This window comes from Urocitellus parryii, chromosome 15 (genome assembly GCF_045843805.1).
Source record: "Urocitellus parryii isolate mUroPar1 chromosome 15, mUroPar1.hap1, whole genome shotgun sequence".
Classification (NCBI taxonomy): Eukaryota; Metazoa; Chordata; class Mammalia; order Rodentia; family Sciuridae; genus Urocitellus; species Urocitellus parryii.
In genome coordinates this window covers 30561398-30579001 of record NC_135545.1, presented here as the reverse complement: position 1 = coordinate 30579001, position 17604 = coordinate 30561398, and the positions used below count along the sequence as shown (strand labels likewise).

Here is a 17604-nt window from a genome sequence, read left to right as displayed (position 1 = left end):
GGAAGAAGACTCTGTAATAGTCATCCTGCCCTCAAAAGAAGAGTGGAATCAACACAGAAGGAGACAGATACCAGATAAAAAGTTAAAAACCAGGTCCTGGTAACACCAACTGACTCTTGATCAAGCCATTCCTGAAGATGTAAGCCAACTCAGGTTCACCATTCTTTCCCTTGTAACTGAAATAACCCCAACATACACAGATGAGAAGCTGAGTAACGCTTCAGAAGCTTAATCAATCACTTCCTATCTATGCTCCATGTCTCCTAGTACCCATCTTCATCTTGAAAATCAAATTGTACCATCAAAGTATAACACCATTTAGTCTAAAAACTTTTTACCTCTACCCTCTAAAGAAATGTGCAGCAATCACAGTTCTGTGCTGGATCATCTGGTTTTGCTATGGTGATTGTATTCCATGCACAGGTGCCCAGCCATTACAATTGTCACCTGTTGCCACAAAGAATTTTTTTTGTTTGTTTATCCACATTGAACTTTCATGAAGCAAACAAAAGCAACTTGTAAAGGTTAGACAATGGTAAAAATGGCTCACAGTAAGTAACCTGAGAACACCCAGGCATATGAAAAGGTTTTAGTTTACATTAACTAAATGTTTGTTTGATATGTAGAACTGATTTCAGTTAAAGCTGTTTAAACAAAACAAAACAAAAAAAGGAATGTAGACAATATTAAGACAACAGTTGCTACACCTAATCTGTGGCATTGAAAGACAGTGGTTAACAGAAGTGAACTTGAGTGCTTTGAAAGGAGAACGAGTATAAACATAGTTTAACTTCAGCAAAGATAACTTCAGCGAAGATACAAGCTTAACAATATTTATTACAAGGGGAAAAATGAGCTCTTTTCAAAGAGTTTCACATGAAATTTGTTCACACTATCAGAACAGCCTGTCAGCAATGCATCAAGCCCTATGTTGGCAAGAACTGACAAGACCTTCCAGCCTTTGGGCTGGTTATTTCCACCAAAGAGGGCAAAATGCACAAACCCTGGCAACCACGGTATCCCAGGAAATCCAACACACTATCACATATAATCAGGTCATTTAGCCTATCAGGGTTCGCTAGAACCTGGATTTCAATAAATCAAAACTCGGAAGCAAGGAGAAGGGCCTATCTGGCCACTGTCACTAGACAGGAAAGCAAAGAAAAAGACCTGTCCCTTTGATTGGATAATGCCCTCATCTTCCTCTCATCTACCTCCCTGCTTTTTGAGGCAGATCCTGTCATGGTTAAGAATAAGAGCTCTGGAGTCAGTTTAAAACTGGGCTCCACTATGGATGACCTATGCCATCCGCAGAGGAGGGATAATTACATAATAACCGCACAGGTTTGTGGTGAGGACTAGCTGGAATAATAAGGAACTGTCAACTGAGTGCCAGGTCCTTGCTGGAAGCAAAGAATACAAACTCAACAAGAGCACAAGCCCTAGAACTGATCATTGGCAAGTGTCTCATAATCCGATGAAATTTTCTGAGCAGGAGAAGTTTCCACATTGATGTCAACTCTGATCCACCCCTTCCCCTGGTGTCAATGAGAGAATTCAACTCTGGGGACCTACTCCCAACAGAGCTTTACTCACGATTTGAAGGGCTGCCCACGAGATACAATCTTTGTGGACACCGAATCCACTGGCATGCATTTGATTCCACGCCATGACCTGACTTTTTCACTTCAATGTTGTGGGCAAAAAAAATTTTTACAGGATTTTAATTGAAGGCCACTCTTACCAGTTTCCCCACTGCCAAGAGGAGTAATTGCTTTTTTTTTTAATTCCTTCTTAAAATCATGTAAAGAAGCAAAAAATATTTCCAGTTGATTCAGAGTTTGAGTTAAGAAAATGGTGGGGAGTAGGGATTAGGACTTCAAGCATAGGGCCAGGGTGGCTGCCTCGCATGGATGAGGCCCTGGGTTTGATCCCAGTTGCCCCCTAAACTCGGGGATAGAAAGACAAGTTGTAGGGCGGACTGTACACAAAACTAGAAACACAGGACTTAGAATCCAGTGGAAGCCTTATTACTTTAGACTAAGAAAAAAAAAATCAAAACTAACCATAGTGACTGACTCATGAAAGTTTCTAACCATGACAGGGCCAGGGTCTTCTCCCTCCTCCTGAGTGCAGTCCCCCCAAGGAGGCCTGCAGCTAACAGAGCAGAAATAAGAGACAAGTTGTCAGGAGGGCAAACACTGACTGGGGACCCAGAAACACTCCGTGGTGATGGGGGTCCCTGAAGACCAGAACAAGAGGAGACAACTTTCCAGGTTCGGTCTTCTTTATGCTTAGAAACCAAACTCCCTGATTTCTGACATGCACTTAATGAAGGGTCCCTATTATCTAATCTTTTGAGCACTTACAATAGGAGGAACTTCAAGCCCACAGGCATCAGGAAGATTAACGGTCGGGAGACCATGCAGAATCTTGGAGGGGCTTCTAGGTCTCCAGAGAAAAATGAAAACATGTTCACAGTAGATTAAGGTTCACAGCTGTGACCCAGAAAACCATCTCTGTAACCCTCTTCCCTGTACCTGCCTTCTCCACGGAATAGTCAAAAAAGAGATCGACCAAGAAAAGCTTTTCTCCCAGAAATACCCAGAGAAAGAAACAGGATCTATCACCTGCCTGAACCTCTGTCACCAGGCACTTGGGGGAATAAAGCTTGTAAGACTCTAAAATCCTAGTTCTAGGATGCTAGCTGTAACACCAAACAGTTGGAAATAATCTCCTGCACTCCTACAGGTGAGCAAATACCACCGGCTTTTCTTCTACCACCTTTGTACAGACTATTGATCATAGCTGCCTCCTGAGATACGTGAACATGCCCCTTAGAGCTGATATCTCGCTGTAACAACCGAAATAAGCTATTTCACTGAGGAAGAAATGAGGCCAGGGAGATATGGTAAGGTGCAATCTACAAAGAGGTACCCTATTCAGACCCTGGCACCACAGCTATAAGGAAGACGCAGGTCTGATCAGAAGGACAGGAGAGCCAAACAAACCCACCAAACAGGATATCTCCCAGGAGAAACTGATTCCACATTTTACTGTTTTTAAGAATGAGAACAAACAATTTAATAACACAGAGGGAGATCATGCTTATACATGAACATGAATCTTTCCCAAGCATCTTAAAGCAGAAAAAAAAAATCTAAAAGGTACTCAGTTCCTGGGCCTAAACTTCCCAAATTGCTAAGTTAGAAACCATCCTAGACAAGGAAAACAAGCCACTCTTAAAGCCAGACAGCCTGAAAGCACATAGCATTTAAAATCATGGGCTTCTCTCCCTATTATTAGTCCGGCAAAGGTTTGTGGCTTTGAAGAAAGAGGAAAGCAAATAAGAAGAAACTGAGTAACTATTATGGACACTGGCACTTTTGTTTAACATCAGAACACAGTACAGAGAAGACGTGGGGTTGCTCGATCCCAGGCCATCCTGTATGGCAAAAGAATACTATCTGCCAAAGCATCCTGACATATGGAATCGATTCTTAAGGAAGGAGATGACCTTGAAGAATTGAAGATGGAGGGTGGGGGTGGCAAACGCTGGCACACATGATACTAAGACTCAAGATCTCTCTCCATTTAATCCCAGGCTGGTCTCAAGGGACTAAGATTGCTGCTACATCTGTGCCCCCCCTCCCTGACATATACATTGTCAAAAACAGCCCGTCACTTTCTGAAGCAGATGGATTCAGATGACTATATTCTACTGTGAGATAAACAGTGTGATTTTGTAGATTTTATTTGCCCACAGATGATAACAAAACATCACAGTCAGAGAAGACGGGAAAGGAGAGCAAAACAGAACAGCCTATATGCCGGTTAAAGACAGTACCCGATCTGCTAATCTGACTCCCAAAATTGTAAGATCTTTACAGAAGGAAATAACTGAATTTCCAGATGAGAATTTTTACACAATGGAAAAAGACATAACTTGGCTCCCAGTTATAATTCAGTGAGGTCACCAGCCCAATAAATGTTTATCTTTTCAGCAATTCTATCTATCAGCAATGTCTCCAGCCAGGATTGATGGTAGGGAAAGTAGGACACTTATTGGGCACAATTAAGAAAAGAAAGTCAGCTTCCCATTGCAAGGGGTTACTATTCCCCTCAAAGGAAGAACTTCTTTGCCTTTGGTTCTGGAAAGTTTGATTGTGTTTCACAAAATTTTTCAGATATTAAAAAGATATATGTCAGCGTGGGTGCAGACACTGTTTACCTTCTGTTCCAAACCCTTCAATGACTCCTCACTTTCCTCCAGTGTAAAGGAAAGCCCCGTCCTAGGGTCCTCCTAGGGTCCTCCGAGGACCTTGACCATCTGCTCTTCCTCAGTCTCTTGACACTCTACCTGTGACCTCAGCTCCTTCTGGAAGCCTCCTTCCCTGCACTCACACTCTCCAGCTAGTCCACCAACACCAAGCTCTGCCTCACCCACAGCCTTTGCAGTGGAGCTTCTCTCTGGAATGCTCTTCACCAGGGTGATCATTTGGATCTGGGATGTCCCCCAGAGGCTCATGTGTTGAAAAAATTGGTCCCCAGTTGGTGGTGCGACTGGTAGGTGGTGGAAACAGGAGTCAGGTGGAGGAGGCTTGTCACCGGGGGTGTACCCTGGAGGGTTATGTCTTGTCCCAACCCCTTTATTTCTCTTTCTCTCTCTGCTTCCTGGCTGCCATTAGGTGAGTAGCTTTCTTCGACCACACCCTGCCGTGATGTTCTGCTTTGCTTTAGGCCCAAAGCAATGGAGCCAGGCGACAATGGACTGAAACCATGATATAAAATAAACCTTTCCTGCTTTAAGTTGTTTTTCTCAGTATTTTGTTACAGTAAAGGAAAACTAATTAACACATCTAGATATCTTCATAGCTTACTCCCTCACCTTCTTCAAGTAGCTACTCAAAGGACATTCTACTTTAACAGGGACGCCCCTTAGTTCTCTCAGTCCCCTTTAACTTGCTCTGTTGATTGGTTTGTTTCAGTAGCACTTAGCGACTTCTAACATCATTTACCAATGTATTGTTTATTGTTCATGGTGATTGCGCTATACTGGTATCTTTTTTCTTTACCAGTATATCCCAGAAGAATGTCCAGCATATGCTCAGTCAGTATTTATTGAATGCATGAATGAAAACACTTATATTACCAATTCTCTACCAATCCTGATTATACTAGAGAAAATCTCAGATTGGTAACAGCCTTCAATGATTCTTTATCACTTGTTAATTCTTTTGACAGTTTTTTAAAATATTTATTTTGTCGTTATAGGTGGACATGTGTCTTTATTTTGCTTTATATGGTGCTGAAGATTGAACCCAGTACCTCACACATGTTAAGCGAGCGCTCTACATCAGAGCTACAACCCCAAACCATTGACAGTTTTTTAAAAGGCATAATTTACCCATCATAAAATTCACTTAATTGAAGGGTGGAATTAAATAATTTTTTAAAAATGTAGGAAATCATGAAACCATTGCCACTTTTCTCCTTTCTTTACTGAAGAAAGGAGACCTTAGCCTCAGAGTCTTCTCCAGGAAATAGTACTTACTAGAATATAATATCATCACTCTTTTTTCATTGGATCTTCTTACTCTGCTACTTTTTTGATTAGTCATGCTGGATTTCCACTTAAAGTAGCAAGGTAAATTTTCCTTTTTAAAGAACATGATTTTTGTAACAAATGAGTTGGCTTAAAGAAAACTACTAGTTAACAATATACTGAGCCAAAGATAAAGCAAAAATTGGAAGAATAGTAAATTTGTGAAACATTAATGAATGCAATCAAGACCTGAGGGTCTCATAGACTGCTGAAATGCACCTAATTTCATAAGTAAAAGGAAAAGCACGGTCACTAGTATTTCTGCATGTGCTGTGAGCAAGGCACTGACTGTCCTGTGTTTCAGATACTCACTGCAAGGAGCTTGTACAGTGAAGGGCCTTGGAAGGGAGCAATAGCGTCTCCCTGGAGAACAAGGGGAAGGTCTGCTTACAGACTTGAAAAGTGAGACACTATCTCCATCTGGAGCTAAGGACAAGCCTGCTGACTAGCACCAGAAGAAAGGCAGGTTCCCTTAGTTCAAGGCTCCTCTCTTATAATGCAGCTCTTCCCAGTAAACATATTATCTGGTCCACATTGCATCACCCTATGGAAATAAGAGGCTTAGAGTACGCTGTGGTCTAAATGCTGCTGTTTCCCCCAAATTCTTATGTTGAAATCTTAACTCCTAAGATGATGGTATTAAGAGATGGGCCTTGGGGAGGTGAAAACTCAGGAGGGCTGAGCTCTCATGAATGGATCTAGTGCACCTACAAAAGATGACCAAGGGGGCTAGTTTGTACCATATGAAGACACAGTGAGATGGGACAATCTATGTACCAGGAAATATACCCTCATCAGACACCAAAACTGCCAGTACTTGGTCATGTACTCCTCGGCCCCTACACTGTGAAGACACATGCCTGTTGTTTAGAAGCTACCCAGTCTATCGGATTTTGCCCAAAGACCAAGAACTAGCACAAAAATGTTGATAGTCTTGCTACTGCCATTGTTGTCATAACCTGTCCTTCACCTTTGACTTCAGAGACTACTGTCTCATACCAGCATGACACTGTGGCAGATCAACTTGTTGGCTTGCAGAGAGGGTAGAATCTCAGACCCTTCCCAGTTCTTGAAAGTACTCTACTCACCTCATTGTGAATTTCTTCTCCTTGTTTCAAAATGGCAGGCTCAAAGGATTTCAAAGAGACATCACCATTCTCCAGGTCATCACGGATATTCTGCAGAGCCACCTGGGAGCGCTGTAAAATATAATCCAAGGTTCCCGTGGAGCACTGCCAAGACAGAACCAGCAAGGGAGAGTATGAGAGAAATCCAAGGCTGCCATGCCACTCTTCCTAGTATTCTTGGCATATCTTTTCTGTGAATTCATCTGTCATCCCCAGACTCCTTCACCCAAGAGTTAATACAGTGACCTGCTCACTGGATCCATCCCTGGCCACTTGGCTTACAGGTTTTCTTTTAGCATGTGGGTCTCCTATCTCTAACTACACAGTAAGTATCCTGAGACTAAGGCCTTCTGTATGTACATATTTTTTCTACATATACTATAGCAACTAGAACTGAGTCCTAAATGTGGGAGAAAAGCAACAATTATTGAACAAATAACTACTTAATCAACAAGTCAAGGACATTGATTTTATCTCAAGTGTCATGAATCTAACAATGGGAAAAAAAGGTACCCAGGCTGTAGAACATGAAATATGAAATAGAATAGTTATGGCAGGAAAAAAATTGAACTTATAAATACAAGGCAAAGAAATTTATTTCCTTTTTCTACAAAAAACATATACTAGCAGTTGAGGTCCTTAGCAGAACAGATTCAAATAATGGAGAATATGTGGTTCATGCCCTCAAAGCTCATTCAAAGGCAAAACTTAGTACTTGGGTATCAGCAAGGACACTGATAACTAGTTCATCCCTCTCTGAGTCTGAGGGAACAAAACAGAGGTCAAATGGACAAACTCCTCTGAATAATCATGTGTCAGAAAAGAAGAGGGTACAGATGGAGTATGCTTCCATTTATTTTGATAATGAAAGTATTTCCTACAATGATAAAAAACAAGCACTATATATTTATCTGTTAGACACAATGAGGGAAATATAACCCTAAAATATTTTTATTTTTGTATTTATAATTTAAACTGAGCCCTTAGAAATAACGTTGAAGGCCAATCTTCTGGTATAAATATTCTCTGCACAGTTGCTGCCATTTTATATAATATGACATCGACAAGCCTGGGAAAAACAAAATTTCAGAGCCAAAAAACAGACGCTCGACTTAATATACATTTTAATATGACGACCCCAAAGTGCTGAGAGCACAAGGGCGGGCAGCTCCATTTTCTACAAAGAAAAAAACAAAGAATAGAGGTGAATTACCAATCACTTTTATCCCACAGGCCTCCTGCCACAACATATTTTTAAATGACTTTCTAGAAAGTTATTCTACTCCCACCTTTACTTGCCCAAGTATATGGTGACCTACATAAGAGGTTATTAATTGCACAGCCATTTATCATAGCCAAAGATGGGAAAAGATCTAAATTTTCCATCAAAGGGGAACCAGTAAAGGCTGGGGTTGTGGCTCAGTGGTAGAGTGCTTGCCTAGCACGTGTGAGGCACTGGATTTGATCCTCAGAACCACATAAAATAAATAAAATAAAGGTATTATGCCCATCCATAACTACAAATAATTTAAAAAAGGGGGGGGCAATTAAATGCACTATGATATAACCTTATTTGCAGCCAATTTTTTTTTCCTGGTGCAAAGACTTTTATTTGGTATAAAGAATTTATGATCAGAGCTGGGGAGATTTCCTTTCCTTTTTCTTTCTTTCTTTCTTTCTTTCTTTCTTTCTTTCTTTTTGCTAAAACTTCATTGAATTATAATTCACATATATAAAATTCAGCTATTTAAAACATACAATTCAATATTCTAAAATATATTCACAGAGTTGTATGACCATCACTACAATTAATTTTATTTGTTTTTTTCTCTTTCCACATATATTATAATTGTACATAATGATGGGATTTATTGCTATATATTTATAGATGCATACAATAGAACAATGTAATTTGGCCAATATCACTTCCCAGTACTTCCTCCCTCCAACCCCCTAGACCCTTTCCTTCACTGATCTCCCTTTGAATGTTACAATTAATTTCAGAATAATTTTATTACATCAAAATGAAGCCCTACGCCCTTAAGTAGTCAATCTCTTCCATTTCCACCAAACTTTCCTGCCCTAGGCAACCACCTGTCAACTTTCCATGCCCATATATATTCCTATTCAGGACATTTCATATAAGCAAAATCTTGTGACATGTGATCGTTATGTCTGGCTTCTGCTGTGTAGCATGTTTCCATGGTTCATCCATGTTGCTGTGAGTATCGGTATTTAATTCCTTTGTACTGCTAAATAATATGCAATTTTATGAATAGGCCACAATTTGTTTATCCATTCATTAAGTGATCAAACTCAGCTGTGTTCACTGTGGCTACTATGAATCAAGCTACTATGAACATTCATTGACAAGTTTTCATTTCTCTTGGGTCTATATCTAAGCATGAAATTGCTGGGTCTTAGGGTTGACTTTGTGTTTAACCTTCTGAAGAAGTACCACACTGTTTCCCAAAATGGCTGTACCACTGAATTTCCTTCCAGCAGTTCACAAGGCTCCTCTTTTTTGGTATTATCCTTTTTACCCTAGCCAGCCTAATGGGGATAAAGTGGTATCTCATCATGGTTTTGATTTACATTTCTCCAATTACTAATTATGTGCATTTTTCACATGTTTTTTGTCCTTTGTATACATTCTTTGGAACATGCCTATCCAGATTGTTCACCATTTTAAATAGCATTCTTCTTTCTTAGTGAATTCTAAGAATTCTTTATATATTCTAAATATAAGTACCTTACAAGGTATATAGTTTTCAAATATTTTCTTTTATTCTGTGGGTAGTCTTTCACTTGCTGGATGTACTTTGAAACACAAAAATTTTAAACTTTCATGCAATTCAGTTTTTCTATTTTTTCCTGAGCTGCTTATGCTTTTGGTGTCCTATGTAAAAAAAAAAAAAAAAAACCTTACCTACATCAAAATAAGAACTATATGCTAATGAATAATTATCATGAGGTTTTGAAACACAATAAAAAGCACAGAATGCTGGATAGGGCAGACTGCCATTTGTGTGTGTATATGTGTGTTATATACATAACATATATATATTAACACGGAAAAGGACAACAAAAATCTGATGATGGTTGCTTTGGGGAAGGGGAGCTAGTTGACTTGAAGAAAAAGAGTTTTTAATTGTATAACTTTCGGCAATTTTTAATTTTGACCCATTTGAGAACCTACCTACTCAAAAATTAATTATGCATAAAATTTAAATTTAAAAAGAGATATTCTGTGTTGAATCCCAAGCACATTCTGACTCAAATAGAAAAAACTAAAAATGAATAAAGGTCAAAAGCCAAAGGAAATAATCTACTCATATACAACCAAAAACCAGAATAGGTTTCTTCTCTGAGTTACAAAACTGAATTTCAGTATACCACTTCTTTAGACAATATCCTTTCAGAAAACAGAAGAGAGACCAGTAGGGTGGAGAAAGGGGATTGGGAATGGAGGACAAGAAGAGGTACTAGGGACTAAAATTGATCAAATTATGTTATGTGCATGTATAAGCATGCCACAATGAAACCCACTATTTTGTATGACTATTATATGCCAATAAAAACAATAGAAAGAAAAAAGGCAGTTTGAAACCATTAAAAAAAGTTGAATAACTCTGAGGAATACATCAAATGAATAGCTATCTTTGTATAACATTTGATTTATGGATTCAGTTATTATGCATAGTTGTATTAAATACATTATTAATGAACTACATAAATAATAGATTAATTTAGGAGAAAAAGACAATCTGTTTTCTACATATTGTGAATACACAGAAAACAGCAAATGATTTTGTTTGGCACAGATAAGACATAATGTTAATATGTAAAGAGAGGATATTTGTAGACTCAGTGAGGGTTATAAAATTGTATAGATTTTTTTTTCTTCTCTTCTTTCGAGGGAAACAATAGTGTAACTTCAATACTGGGAAAAAAATCTTTTCCTTCTTCTAATATTAGAAACAATGATTTCAATAAAATAAAAATGTTTAAATAAGAAAAGCAATCCTACTATCTTCACCCATTTTTATTTGTTATTGTGGCTCTTTGTCTATAGACAGTTGAAATCAATGTAGACATATCAATGTATATGTTTTTTCACTGTTTAACACAAGTATTCAAAATTCCCATTTCCAATGTTGTCAATTAAGGTGAATTTCAACAATTTAATTAACTAAGGATCTGCCCATTTTCACTTGTACTGGTCATGCTGGATAAACCTCTTTATAGATATAATTCTATTGAATTATTTCCTATGTTTGCTTCCCCAAAATGGTGTTATGAGATCAAAGATATGAATATTTTGTTTTGTTCCATGCTAATCTTCTCTATATTGTTCCAATTTTATATGTTACTGAAGTGAGCACAAGACATGAATATCTTTATGATGCCTAACACATATTCCTATAGGTGGTTTACAAAAAGTCAACCATTCAGAAAAGCTACCAGAATATGAAGATACCCATTTCACTTGTAATTTTACCAGCACCAGTTTTTACTTTTGATATTAATATTTAGATAGAAATAAAAAGTCACCTAACACACTGATTTAAAAAAATATACTTTTATTTTAAGGTGAATTTTAATGTCTGTTTACAAAGGATCATCTATAATGGAGGTGAACACAATTTCCCCCCTCCTCTGGTATTAGGGATTAAACCCATGAGCATTCTACAACTGAGCTACATCCCCAGTCTTTTTAATTTTTTGTTATGAACGGTATCTCACTAATTTTCCCAGGCTGGCCTTAAATTTGTGATCCTCCTGCCTCAGAATCCCAAACTGCTGGGGTTATGGGTGAGCACCACTGTTCTTGGCCACACTTTTTCTTAAAAGACTAAACAATAAACATTTAGACTGATAGGCCACAAAGTGTGTATTGTAGCTACTTAGCTCTGCCACTGTAGCTCCAAAGCAGCCATGAATAATATGTAAACAAATAAATGTGGCTATGTTCCAATAAAACTTTATTTACAAAAGTAGCCCACTGGCCCAAAGGCCATAGTTTTCTGATTGATAATACAATACAGAAAGCAAGATATTCAGATAATTCACATTCTATGTTTCTGATTGGTAAAATATCATGTAGCTTGAATAAAACACAAAGAATATAAAAATCATAGATTTAGGGTGATGTTCTTCTTCCAACAGAATCACTATACACAGTCCCCTCTTTATTTAATTAGTACTCAAAATTTGGTCTAAAAATTAGAAGATAGGAACACAGCCATGATTAATCTGAAAAAGCTAAGTCTCAGGACATTTTGAAAGTAATTAATGACATTATGAAGTTGGTCCACCTGAACAAAGGCATCAGGGCTGGCTGGGGAGGGGTACTTTTCAAACCAGGGGCCAAAGGCTCTTTGAGAGAGCTTTTCTGTGTGTGTATTTATTGCAGTGGGTGGAAGTGAAGAGTTTCTTGTTCTCTCCTAAGATTAACTTCCACATTTCCATTTGTCAGCTAGACCTCTCCACGTGGCAGGTTGAATTCAGCCTGTTCAAAACTGGACCAATGTCCTCCCCTCGTCTTAGACGCCCCCATTCCTGGGTGTCATTTCAGTAGTTCATTCTTACTTCCCTCTATCCATTTCAGTCAGTTAGTTGCCAAGTCTCTCTCTAGGCCTCCCCCAAGATTCATGGGAATTTTTCTTTTTTACTGCTGCTGCTACCATAGTTTGGATCCTGACAGGTTTAATTGAAGTCCCCATCATTTGTATCCTCCTAAAGTTATTGCCAATATATCAACAAAAAGTAACCAATAAGCTGCAACTGCCAAGCAACATAAACTCAAACACCTAATCTGATATTCAAGACCTTTCACAATCTGGTCTTGTGCAGGCGTCAGCCTCACCTGCCACTCCCTTGGGTACCCTAGGATCCACTCTAACTGTTGCCACCCAATATTCCCCCAACACTCTCATCCCATCCTGATCCTAAGAGTCTCATCTTGGTCCTGGTGGATCCTATCAGCTATACTAAAATCTCCTAAATCCCTTCATCCCTACACGTTCAATGCCTTTGTCCTACTTTTTCACACTTGTTCCATGGTGCCCTGAAAAGTCAACCCATAAGGCCAAGCACAGGTAACAAGCTTAGGTGGGAGGTCTACTTCTAATCCTTTTATGATTATCCCCCCACTCCCTGGATAGGGTAACTACTAAGGATTTTCCTCATCTCTTAACTTTCCATTCTGAACAAGTCTGATCATCTGACCAGCAGCCACTGCCAAGGGATGGCAGAATTAAGCAATAAAGTCTGGGCTTTGAATACATCTGGGGAGTTCAGAAATTCCTTGGCACCACTGTTAGTTTCTCCTAAATTTACATTTGTTTGCCCATATAGTTAAGGGAAATGTAAATACTCAACCATTTAAACCCAGCCACTGCTATCACATGCACAAGCACATAAATTCACTCCATTTCCTCTGGCCCATCTCTTTCCCTTGACCTTGAAAGATACTACCAACTAAGAAAATCTTGAGCTAGGAACACCTGCCAATGGCATTTACCTTCTCCAAGAAACATAACCCCAAGAACCAAAACATACTTATCCCATGCTGTGAAAACACTTTAAGCCTGCATCCAATATATCCCAAAGCTAAAAAGGCAAGTAAACAGAGACTAAAGTCAAGTTAGATGGAAACAATTTTTCTATCAAATACTCTTCCAAAGCTCTGTGATAAATTGCTCACTCAACCACTTCTGTCACATCCAATTAAGTGTGAATCACATTTTTATTTACACTTACCTCTGCCACTCGGTGGGTGGAACTAAACCGAGGCTGTGAACCAGCCAAAACACAGTGTTGGTGGGTGGCATTGAGATCATCTGCAGGAAAAATACCAAAAATTCTTTTTAAACATGTTTACTAGTCAGTATACACTTTCTGCTATTTAAGTAAAGACAGAGTAAACTGTGAATACATTACTTAAGGAACAAAAGTAAGCAAGGAATTAATACTTACCCTGTATTCTTTAAACTGTTCCTTATAAATAGGACACGTATATAATATATATACATACATGTGTGATACATGTACATGTATTAGATATACTCATACATCTAAAATAGGACACAAGAATAGAAAGGGATCCTTCTAGCAATTCCAGGACAATTAAGTGTAAAACAGGAGTCTCCTCCACAAACATGACAAATGGTCACCCTACTTACATATGGTCTTAAGATGCTAACCTACTATAAAGGTTACAATTTATGGACAAAGGTTCTTTCTCTGTCACATGACAGATCTACTTCCAGCCAAGTCTTTAGAATAAGCCAGAATAATTGTTTTCTATTATTTGGAAGTGAACATATGAAATCTGCCTCTTTCTCTCTCTAATCAAAGTATCAATTTTGAATAATATTTTTCCAGGCAACAAACTAACCAACTCAGCATGTTGCCATGTTTGGTTCTCAGAATAGAATTCAAGCCTATGGATTCATGACTCAAGAATGGAGTAGGTGGTAAAATAATCAGCTGGAGAATATTCCTTAAAACCACTGAGCAGTGGGAGAAAAATCAGTGGCCAAGTTGTTGCATATTCTAGGAACTAATGCAATGCATCGGGCAAAATCTGAAACATCTCTGCTTAGGGCATTACTTCCTCTACTAAAAAGAAGACAGTCGAACATTATGTTCCCCAACAACATATGACCTCCTATGTCATCAACACAAGCCTCTTAGCAAGATAACAAGAAAGATAAGACTTAGTTTCTAAGAGGCAAAGGCCACCAGGCCTCATATATGTCAGCAAAACCTATCCATATTACCTCTAAAATTGAAGGAAAAGCAAAATGACAACCAAAGGACTTCCATTTCCACATATTATGGAGTAACAGCGACAATGTTTACAACCTCTGCCTTAAGCAACTGAAAAGAAAGCAAAAATATGAATCAAATGTCTCTGACACTAGAAAACAGGGCAAGACATGATCCCAGGGGGAAAAGAAACAAAGTAGGTCAGACCTACAATTGCCCTGACTTACTGCCTGGAAATAGTTTCAAAGCCAGAGTAAGAAAGTTCTGGAAGTCAGTTGAAAGGTCAGAGATCAGAGTTTAAGAAGGCCAAATTTGTTAAGGCAGAATACTAGAATGGAAGAAGCTGAAGAGAGAGAGAGAGAGAGGGAGAGAGAGAGAAGGAAACAGAGAGTGCAGAGACCTGAGAAGGGTTTCCTACTCTTTAGAAGGATCCAACTCATTCAAGTAATTCAATTATTCACTGGGAAAATTCCAGCAGCATTTAAAAGGATTCAATAAAATCTGGTGCCCAACAAATACAAGGTGCAATAGCTAGCAACCAAATACAACGGTAATACCTCGCAACCACTGAGAAAGCAAGAGGTGAGGGGAGGGAAACAGGAGGTTCTGGGTATTGAATTGATTAAATTGTGTTAAGTGCTGGTTACAGGTATATTACAAAGAATCCCACTATCACATATAATCATAATGCACCAATAAAAATTTTAAAAATTTTTCTTAAAATTATAAAAAATACTCTCAGCATTCTCAACCTTCTCAAACATTGCTGGCTATATTAAAACAGAAGGAGGGCACATTTCTCTATCCCTACCTGAAACCTCTATTTACCAAAACACATTTGGCATCCTGTTACTGACCAGTAAAAGTTTAAGTTTAGTGGACTGCAATCCACTTACAAAAAGAAATAGATTTTCACTGATTCTAAGATGGCATCAATTGTAGGATAAGTTATTTTTCACGCCACTATTTAAAAAAGGAAAAAAGAGCAAAAAAGAAAAAAATACACAAGCTTGTAAAATATAAACATCTTTTTTACATATGAATATGTCATCTTGTACACATATAATGAAGGTCTTAAAGATCAAAACTCCTGCTGAATGAGATTAAGAGAAATTTAGACACTACAGGAGAAGAGATAAGTGAACTAGAACACACAAAAACACCAACTATCCAAAATTAAGGAAAAGAGAGAAACTACCAAAAACTAAAAGAATTTCAATGACTGGTAGAACAATACTAACATTTAACATAAATTAACAATGTAACATGAGTCCCAAAGGAGAGAGAATGACTAAAAGAGATTTTTTGAAGAGATGATATCCAAAAGGATCCCCAATTTGGTGACAACAACAAGAATTAAGAGGCTCGGAAAACTTAAAGCAAAATTTTAAAAAGACCAAACTAATGTAATATCATGATCAAATTCTGATCAGTGATAAAGAAAAAATGTTAAACAAAAGATAGAAAAGGGTACATATTATATCTAGAGGGGCAAAGATTAGGATGACTACAGATTTACCATCTGTGGTCATAAAACCGAGGATCAAAGAAAACAAACGTCAGTCTAGAATTATATCCCAAGTGAAAATATCTGTTCAAAATGAAAGTGAAATAAAAACTTCAGAAAAAGCAATTTATATTTAGCACACTGGTATTTTAAAAAACAAATAAAATATAACACTGTTTTAAAAAGTAGTTATTTCATCAGCCAAAAGAAAAATAACATCTGCATCTGTCCCTAAAATAAAGTGTTGTAAATAAAACATAGCATCAAAAGATAAATTATTGTTTAAAACTCAAATAATAACAATATACTGAGAATTAAAACATAAACCAGAAGTAAAATACATGCAAATAGCACAAGAGATAGAAGAAATGAAAGTCTACTAGATTGTTAAATTAGAATATTACACTACTTGATTGTTACAATCTATGCTACACTACAGTATACTAACATTTGAAGGTATCTTGTGGTAAGATAAAGATGTACATTATAAACCTAAGATTAGCAGTTCTCAAACAATTTTGTCATTACCACCTTCGTGGTAGTTCCCAAAGGACTTTTAGCAATGTATAGAGAAACATTTCTGTAATAATAACTGAGAGAGGGGCTGCAGTTGTGGCTCAGCAGTAGAGCACTCAGCAGTAGAGCGCTCACCTCGCATGCACAAGGTCCTGGGTTTGATCTTCAGTACCACATATAAATAAATAAGTTAAATAAAGTTAAAAAGAAAATAACAACTGAGAGAGAACAGGGCTGCTACTGGCATCTCGTGGGTAAAGGCCAAGAATCAAACCATGCTACAACTCAGGACTGCCTGATAAGAATAGTTCTACATCTTATTAAGCAAACAGCAACTATAGTTAAAAATCTTCCCACAAAGAAAATTTCAGGCCAAGATGACTTCACTATTGAATTTTAACAAGCAGTTAAGAAAAAATAATACCAGATCTACCCTAATTGTTCAAGAAAATAGAAGCAGAAGAAATAACTCATAAACCATTTTATACAAGAATTACTATCCTGGTCACTCAAAATTAATCATAAACCTAAATGTAAGAGGCCAAATCAAAAAACTTCTAGCATAAAACAAGAGAAAATCTTTTTGATTATTTACAACATAATTCTAAGACAGTCCTTAAAAAAAAAAAAAAAAAAAAACAATGTAGAACACAGATCAGTAGGTGAGCAGGTGTTAGATGGAGGGCCAGGGTAGGAAACTGACCGCAAAGGGGCATGGGGAACTTTCTGGGCATGTTAGGTATTTTCTATATATGACTGATTCAGTTACATTAATCTGCACATCTTTAGAGAGAAATCATATTGAAAAAAAAAAGAATCGTATAGTTTAAATTATTAGACATCACTACATATGAATCATCTACATTCAATGTCAATAAAACAATTTAAATATTACCAGGACTTCCCAGTTTCTAGTCTGACATATAAGGAACTTAAAAGCCATCACTCCAGCCTGACAAGTAAGAAAACAAACTCAAAAATCAAAGCTCTTCTAATATCCATTAGAGAAGTGAGATCATAAGGCAAACGGCTGCCCCAAAATATGGCAAGAGACAGAGAGTCTGGAAATAGAA

The 17604-nt window shown here is 37.7% G+C and overlaps 1 protein-coding gene across 2 annotated transcripts in view; it reads right to left on the bottom strand.

Moving 5' to 3' along the window:
* Fto (FTO alpha-ketoglutarate dependent dioxygenase) overlaps positions 1–17604 on the bottom strand; it is a 367273-nt gene that overhangs the window by 192665 nt on the left and 157004 nt on the right. For both annotated transcript variants that reach the window (XM_026392270.2, XM_026392271.2), the window contains exons 5-6: positions 13498–13577; positions 6694–6837 (exon numbers count right to left, since the gene is read on the bottom strand). In XM_026392270.2, coding sequence (XP_026248055.1) covers positions 6694–6837; positions 13498–13577 — 224 coding nt within the window. The remainder of the gene's footprint in view (positions 1–6693; positions 6838–13497; positions 13578–17604) is intronic.